The following is an 8,978-nucleotide window of genomic DNA, read 5'->3' on the forward strand; positions in this document are numbered from 1 at the left end:
GGGAATACACCCTGGACAACACAGGGCAACACAGACACATTCACTCACACCTAAGCACCTACGGACACTTTCGAGTCGCCAATCCACCTGCAACGTATGTTTTTGGACTGTGGGAGGAAACCGGAGCACCCAGAGGAAACCCACGCAGACACGGGGAGAACACACCAACTCCTCACAGACAGTCACCTGGAGCTGGAATCAAACCCACAACCTCCAGGTCCCTGGAGCTGTGTGACTGCGACACTACCTGCTGCGCCACCGTGGCGCCCCTCAGTGAAACCAACTCAATTGTTTGTTTGTAAAGGGTGGTATTTTAGTTCAAATATATTTAATTTACTCATCACACAGTGAAACCATTCCTCTTCAGGCTGCTGAAAGAATGTCTCTGCCATCTTGGAGCTAGGCTTAGTGGGAAAACACAGCCATGTGCATTTGTTTATATGACTAAAATGAGCGCTTTCACACATCGTAATCCTCCAATAAGAGCAGAATAGCATGCTATAATATGAACATGAATGGGTGGGCCATTAAGGGTCGTGGTCTGAGTCTCAGAGTAAAAATGTGTCTCTTGTTACTTATCTTTTTATAAGAACCATATAAAAAATAAATTTTATTTCAAATTTTATTTTTATTTGACAGGTATACCTTAGTTTTGTAGTTTGTATTTAATGCCTTATCTGCTCAAAGGGCAACATTCATGGCAAGAATAGTAATAAGATAATATTAATTTATTAAGAATTTTATTTTCGGTATGCTAAAGCTGACATCTAATTAAATTTGTCATATGTTGCCTAGGATTTGTTAATGACAGGAATTTTACATTTGTAGTGAAATTCAACTTTTCAGTAAATAAAACAATTCGGTACTTTATTTTATAAATAATTAAAAATAAAAGTTTTTCGGTGGTTTGTTATATTGTCAAGAATATTGCTATTGCAGAAAAAAAACTACTGTTGTCTCATATTTAAATCTCAGTCATTCAGTATGCTTTGTCAAGGAATTTACAGTTCTTTAAATTGTTAGTGATGGGAACTAGAGTTCATGGTATAAAATATACCCCTTTAATTAGCACTTCATAATTACCAGGGAACGACGTGCACATTCATATTTGTGTCTTTTTGTATGTAAAGTTGACTGAAAAACATTGGCACAGATTTCTATAACATATTTTTTAAACCTGTGATAAATAAAGTCTGTCTGCTTTTCCCACTCCTGGAGAATCAAGATTGACAAGCTTTCATTTGTTGCTATTAAAAGAGGTGTGACATGTGACAAAACCACTAAGCTCCTTTGGTGTACATCACAGCACTTTACATGTATAAATATGTCCACCAATAGCATACTTCTAGGGCAGTAAAAACACTGGACAGGTAATGAAGTCTGGGATAGTTGACAAATAAATTTGTCTTTTCTCAAAGCTTGCATCGATCTCCAGACACTTAAATAGAAGACATGCTTGAAGAATGTCAAGGCTTTGAAAGGCTTGAAACAACTATGCACTAGCATGGACATGCGTTAAGTCATATATTTATTTATTTAATTGTAGAATACAGATTCACTACTTTTAGCAAGTGTAAGATACAGTGAGGCTGTGTTAAATACTGCTTTTCTTAGCATTATACAGGGTCAACAGAAAATGTCACTTCAGAATATTTCTGGAATAAGCATATCAGAATTTGTTATTGGAGGATTTGACACAGTGCAAAGACCTCTGGTTGTTGGTGTTGTTGTTTTGATAGCATACATTCTTGTAATTATTGCTAACCTTGCAAACATATATTTTATTGTCATGGATAAAAGTTTACATCAGCCAATGTACTTGTTTATTTGTAATTTGGCAATTGTGGACATTATCTGTTGTACAAGCTCATGTCCAACTATTATAAGTGTTCTTGTAGCTGGCTATAAAACCATATCTTATGTTCCATGCATTATTCAAATGTTTATTTATCAGATAAGTAATACAATGGAAATGTTTGCCATCTCTGCCATGGCATTTGATCGCTTCATTGCTATAAGTTGTCCTTTACGGTACCATTCTATGTTGACTAATGGACGTTCTGTTTTGATATCTGTAGCTTTGTGGGTAGCAGCTTTTGCTATTTTGGCTATATTCCCTGCTACAATTCTTCCACTACCATTTTGTCAGTCAACTCTGAAGTACATGTTTTGTGACTTTGCAGCTGTTATCAGGGCAACCTGTGTGGATCCAAATCCATATTTTAATGATGGGTCCATTTTATTCTTTTTTTTGATGTTTGGAACATTTGGATTCATCTGTTTATCCTATCTGAAGATAGTTATGGTTGTTGTTAAAATGTCCTCAAAGAGCGACAAGAAAAAAGTGTTCAATACATGCTTTAGTCACTTTATAGTCATTGTCTGCTATTATGCACCTACATTTGTATTAAAAATCATGACCAGAATTGGTGTAGTTTTAACACTGGAGGAGAGACATGGACTTATGGTTGGGACAATTATTGGGCCCTCTTTAGTAAATCCCTTTATTTACTGTCTCAGGACAAAGGAAATCAGGCAAAAATTGTTGAAGATTCTATCAAAAGTTGCTCCCCGTTCATAAATAAAAAGTTGAGTTGTGAAGAACTATAAGAAAATAATACTGTCTAACTGTCTGAAATAAAAATTGTATAGATATTTTAATGCCACTCTTCCACCATTATTTATTTCAAGAAACATTTTGTTCTCTTCCAAATATACAGTATCTTTACCTACAATGATTTCTAATGATAAAATATTATACTCATAAATAAAGGTCTTCAGTGGTTAAAATATTCACTGATCATTTTTCATAAATGCAAGCAAAATATGTAGCCAATTTTATGGCATTTTTAAAAATAAATTATTTTTATATAATCTGTTTACATGGCAAATGAAAACTATTAATGAAAAAGGTGAAATATTTTCAACATTAAGTTTTAGTTAATGTATAAATATTATGCAATGTATGATTTTACCAGTTATTTCATAATGGAAATTACACAGTGTAAGGGCAAACAGTTTCAAATGATTTCAATTATTTTAGTTTTACTGACAAATATTTCCCAACTTAATTACTTTTAGCTGTGCTTCTGCAATACGAAAGTAATAATGACAAAAAAAAGGAAAAGGAATTGTAAGCAGATTTTTAAAAATGGCACCAAAAATCAAGAAAGAGTACATATATTTTACAATTTTTTAATTCATAAAGTTTTTATGTTAGAATTAGTGCTTGCTAATCAGATTTTATACACTGTTTCAAGCCAACATTCTTTTGCACTGTTAAATGCAGTAGCATGTTTTAATTTACTTTAGAAGCAACATCATCTACTAGATAAACCCCTAGCATGAACATGAGATTGTAATCCGGGCCAACTAGTCCTAAAAGACATTGAAGCTGCATAATTCTTTACATATTTGAGCTGCAGTAGCAGTCAGTAGCATTGAGCTGCAGACTGTTTTCCTGCTGTTCAGATACTATTTCAATATATAACTAATTTCAGCAGCAGTAACACTACAAGGAGGTGGGGAAATCTAAATCACCAATGAGCTCTTTCCTACTTAAATCATTCTCTATATAAAAAGAGGCCTTCTCTATTTTCTTCAGATGACTTTTACAACTGATCAAGTTTGACAGCAGGCATTCAGTCTACCTCAGTTTTCCTTGCATTGAACTGAATTTCTGTACATTTCTAAATGGAGAACAATTTCTTCAGTTACACTAAGGATTTCCAAGACTTATAAGGCAGTCATTAGAAAATGCTTACGATAATATGAAATGCACTGACTTCTATGGAATTTTAAATAATTAGATTATTTTGGTTGACTTTACTATAATCCGTCATGTCAGTTGAAAATATTTCCAGACAAGCCATTAATGAATTTGTCTTTGGAGGATTTAACACAGTGCAAAATCCAGTGGTGGTTGGTGTTATTGTGCTTATTGTGTACATTATTGTGATAATTGCTAACACTGCAAATATATGCTTTATTGTCATGGATAAACATATGCACAAGCCAATGTACCTGTTTATCTGTAATTTAGCATTTGTAGACATAGTCTACTGTACAAGTGCCTGTCCAACTATGATAGGTATCCTTGTGGTTGGCTATAAATCTATATCATATAAACCTTGCATTTTGCAGATGTTTTTATTTCATGCAAGTGGTGTGATGGAAATGTTTGTTTTGTCTATCATGGCATTTGACCGCTTTATAGCTATTAGTAGCCCTTTAAGGTACCATTCTATTCTGACAAATGTACGTTGTGTTATTATCAATATTGTTCTGTGGTTGGCAGCTTCTGTAATTATAGCAATGCTGCCTGCTACACTTGTCCCACTAGAACTCTGTTACTCAGCTGTAAAATACATGTTCTGTGACTATGCAACTGTCACCAGAGCAACGTGTGAAGATCCTGAACCATATTTTAACAAAGTGTCTATTTTAACATCTGTACTCACTTTTGGAACATTTGGTTTCATCTGCTTGTCCTATTTAAATATTATTATAATTGTTGTGAGAATGTCTTCAAATAGTGACAAGAAAAAAGCAGTCAATACTTGCTTTAGTCATTTTATAGTCATAATCTGCTACTACATTCCTACTTTCATAAGAATAGTGCTGACCAGGTTTAGTGTAGTTTTAACAATAGAGGAAAGAAATGGGCTCATGGTTGGGTCGATTCTTGGGCCTTCTCTAATAAATCCATTCATTTATTGTTTAAGAACAAAAGAAATAAGAAATAAAATATTAAAAATTATTTCAAAATTTGAGTCAGCTGAACAAAAAGGGTGCTAAGTGTTTTTTTAGTTTTTGCTTTATTGTTCATCTCACATTTCAATTATAGTTCACACACTATCAGCCAAAGTGTAACAGAATTATATAAAAGTAAAAGTACATGTAAATATGTAAAACTTGTTTTATATGTCTCAGACTGATTTTAATATAGACTTTTATTTTTGCTTTAAATTTCAATACATAAAAAAATTTCTTAAAAACATCAAAAGTATATTTTCTAAAAGTTGATAACTTATTTGAAATGCTGTATTTTAGGGTGCGCGACTCTGAATTGGATAAGCGGTTACAGATAATGGATGGATGGATGTATTTCAGGGTAGTAGCACCAAAACATAAATTATAATTCATTAATTTACTTTTCAGTCTATTTTTAAAATTATAAATTATTTTATTTGTAAATATGTCCTGACACACACACGTATATATATATATATATATAAAGAGTGTCCGTAGGTGTGAATGTGTGTTTGTGTCTGTGTTGCCCTTTGAAGGACTGGCGTCCCCTCCAGGGTGTATTCCTGCCTTGCGCCCAATGATTTCAGGTAGGCTCTGGACCCACCGCGACCCTGACTTGGATAAGTGGTTACAGATAATGAATGAATGAATGAATGAATGAATGAATATATCATGGTCTGTAAGCACTTATTTGTTCAGGTTCACTGTGGGTTCTGAGCCTACCTGAAATCTGGTCCAATATTTTTAAAAATAATTTATTTTTATTTATCCACTTCATTGATCTGTGATGGGCCTGACATTTTTTGTGCAATATTCTGTCAATTGTTGTTTCATTTAATCCAGCACTTAAGGACTGTAACCACTCTTTTTACGTACAGAGTAATTTAAATTTATAGCGTTCTGGTGGTGTTTCGTTTAGACATTATTATTACAGGGTGATTCCAAAATTTTAAAAATTTTAAAAATTATTTTATAAGAATCAATTAATCATGGTGCTTTTGTGGCTGCACAGCCCCCTGCCTCCAATATGACTTTACTTGACTTTATTGATACCACATTGGGGAAATTCACTTGTAACAGCAGCACACGATGAAGACTTAAAAACTTACATGCATAAAAACATAAATTCCCATGCACATACACAAAGATTTTGTGAGTATTGTACAGTCTAACAGCAGTAGGTATGAATGACCTTCGGTATCTCTCCTTCCTACGCTGTGGGTGTAACAATCGCCTGCTGAAGGAGTTGCTCAAGGCTCATAGGGAGTGAGAGGGGTTGACCACAAATGATGCCGGTTTTGCTAACATCCTCCTCTCCCCAACCACCTCCATGGAGTCCAGAGGACAGTCTAAGACTGAGCCAGCCCTTCTAACCAGTTTATTTAGACTCTTCCTGTCCCTATCTGAGCTTTCACAGCCCCAACAGACCACAGCATAGAAGATCACCGATGCCACCACAGTGTCATACAAAGTCCTTAGCAGTGACCTGCACACACCAAAAGACCTCAGCATGTGGAGACTACTTTGGCCCTTCTTGTACAAACATCTGTGTTTAGTGTCCAGTCCAGATTGTTAAGGTGAAACCTCATGTATTTGTACTCCGCCACAAAAATGTCCACACCCTGGATGTTCACTGGTACAATTAGGGTAGCCTTCTTCCTGAAATCGATCACCACCTTTGTCTTGTTGGCATTAATGCGCAGCTGGTTCAGGTCACACCAGTCTACAAAGTTGGTGATGACCTCTATACTCCAGATTGTTCCCCTCTGACATATGTCCAATGATGGCCATATCATCAGAGATCTTCTGGAGGTGACAGCTGTCTGTGTTATAACTGAAGTCTCATGTGTAGGGTGTAAATAGAAAGGGAGAGAGGACTGTACCCTGGGGGGCCAAAAGACAGTCGACTCCAGCTCCCTCCAACTTTCCCCTAAGCAGTGATGGCTGGATTGTATTGAAGGCACTGGAGAAGTCAAAGAACATTACTCTTACAACACTCCCAGTGCCATCTAAGTGTGAAAGCAATCTGTGTAGCAGGTAGATGACAGTGTCCTACACAACAATGCCTGGTTGATATGCGAACTGCAGGGGGTCCATCCTGCTATTTTCCAGGTTTCGTAGGTGAATGGGATGAGAGCTGGCGGCACGCGCGTCAACACGTGTGCAGCGGCCGCTCCGGAACCAAGCGGGTTTTTGTTTGTTTAAAAAACGTTTTTTTTCATTTTATTTATAATATATGGACGCAGGAACACCTGCAGTACGTATATATCACCGCCAGACACTGCTTCAATATCGCAAACAGGAAATTTACAGTATCAGCGATGACCTCCAGGAGACGCTGCGGAACCTCCGCTTGCTTCGGAGGCCTAGCCCTGAAGCCTCGACGTTTCCTGATGCCGGCGGCCGGGGAAGGAGACGACGCAAGCGGTGTGAGAGGAGACAGAAGCGCGGCAAGCGAGGGGGGATCCGTGCTAGGCTAAGAGCTAACCCGAGCCGGCAAGCTATCCCTTCTCTCTTTCTCTCCAATGTCTGCTCGCTGGATAATAAACTGGACTATATCAAACTTCAGCGAACTACACGGCGAGAATACAGAGACTGCTGTGTTTTTGTTTTTACGGAGACATGGCTCAGCGACAGTATTCCCGACGCCGCCATTCAGCTAGAGGGGCTAGCCGCATTTCGAGCCGACAGAGACCCAGCGCTATGCGGTAAGACTCGCGGTGGTGGTTTATGTGTCTATATTAACACTGAATGGTGTAAGAATTCTGTGCTAGTCTCTGCTTATTGTTCACCGTTAGTGGAGTTTGTGGCTGTGAGATGTAGACCTTTTTATTTACCTCGAGAATTCTCCGTTATTTACTTAATCGCAACCTATATCCCTCCCGATGCAAACACAAAACAAGCGCTGTGGGAATTATACGAAGCCATAAGCAACTTCCAAAACACACACCTGGATGGTCTGTTTATTGTTGCTGGAGATTTTAATCATGCAAATCTCAAGAAAGTGTTCCCTAAATTCCACCAGTATGTGAACTTTGCTACGAGAGGAGCGAACACGCTGGATCTTGTTTACACAAACGTTCCAGACGCGTACAGGGCAGAGCCCCGCCCCCACCTTGGACACTCAGATCACATGTCTGTTATGCTAATTCCTGCATACAGACCCATCATCAGGCGATCGAAACCTGTCCTGAGAGAGGTGAAAATCTGGCCATCAGAAGCAATCTCTACTCTGCAGGACTGTTTCGAGTGCACTGACTGGGACATGTTCAGAGAGGCTGCAACTTACAGCGACAAAATCAACCTGGAGGAGTACGCATCATCAGTGACCAGCTACATAGAGAAGTGCATCGATGATGTGACCATCTCCAAGACCATCACCATCCGCTCCAACCAGAAGCCGTGGATGAATGCAGAGGTGCGTGTGCTGCTGAAGGCTAGAGACGTTGCTTTCAAATCAGGCGATAAGGCGGCCCTGAGAACAGCGAGGGCCAAACTCTCCAGAGCTATCAGAGAGGCAAAGCGTGCACACGGCCAGATCATCCACAGCCACTTCCAGAGCAGTAGAGACACTCGGCGCATGTGGCAGGGCATCCAGAGCATCACCAGCTACAAGACTACACCACCTGTTTGTGACGGAGATGCTTCCCTACCAGACGTGCTGAACCATTTCTACGCACGGTTTGAGGCACAGAACAATGTAACGGCGAGAAAGACCACCCCTTCTCCCAGCGACCAGGTGCTGTCTTTTACTGTAGCCGACGTGAGGAAAACTCTATGCAGAGTTGACCCGCGGAAAGCTGCTGGACCAGACAACATTCCTGGCAGAGTGCTCAGAGAATGTGCAGCCCAGCTTGCTGATGTCTTCACTGATATCTTCAATATCTCTCTTAGCAGCGCCGTTGTTCCAACATGCTTCAAGAACACCACCATCATCCCGGTGCCTAAGAATTCTTCTGTGTCCTGCCTCAATGACTATCGTCCCGTTGCACTCACACCGGTCATCACAAAGTGCTTCGAGAGGCTCGTCATGAGGCACATCAAAACCCTACTTCCCCCCACACTGGACCCTCTACAGTTCGCGTATCGTCCTAACCGTTCAACGGACGATGCCATATCCACCACGCTGCACCTGGCACTCACCCACTTGGACAAGAAAGACACATATGCCCGAATGCTGTTCATAGACTTCAGCTCAGCATTCAACACCATCATTCCTCAGCATC

General features: G+C 39.0%; 2 protein-coding genes across 2 annotated transcripts; both read left to right on the forward strand.

Annotated features, from left to right (window-relative positions):
* Nucleotides 1-1,636: 1,636 nt before the first annotated feature.
* Nucleotides 1,637-2,581, forward strand: LOC136705101 (olfactory receptor 5K1-like). The gene has a single exon (XM_066678366.1). The coding sequence runs from the start codon at nucleotides 1,637-1,639 to the stop codon at nucleotides 2,579-2,581; it is 945 nt and encodes a 314-aa protein (XP_066534463.1).
* Nucleotides 2,582-3,840: 1,259 nt separating this feature from the next.
* On the forward strand, nucleotides 3,841-4,797 carry LOC136705163 (olfactory receptor 10G4-like). The gene has a single exon (XM_066678489.1). It carries the CDS (start codon nucleotides 3,841-3,843, stop codon nucleotides 4,795-4,797), a length of 957 nt encoding a protein of 318 aa, XP_066534586.1.
* Nucleotides 4,798-8,978: the final 4,181 nt, after the last annotated feature.

This window comes from Hoplias malabaricus, chromosome 1 (assembly GCF_029633855.1).
Source record: "Hoplias malabaricus isolate fHopMal1 chromosome 1, fHopMal1.hap1, whole genome shotgun sequence".
In the NCBI taxonomy this organism is placed as follows: Eukaryota; Metazoa; Chordata; class Actinopteri; order Characiformes; family Erythrinidae; genus Hoplias; species Hoplias malabaricus.

Excerpts from the sequence above, each read along its gene's own strand:
- LOC136705101 (XM_066678366.1), top strand. The coding sequence starts at position 1,637 with ATGTCACTTCAGAATATTTCTGGAATAAGCATATCAGAATTTGTTATT.
- LOC136705163 (XM_066678489.1), top strand. The coding sequence starts at position 3,841 with ATGTCAGTTGAAAATATTTCCAGACAAGCCATTAATGAATTTGTCTTT.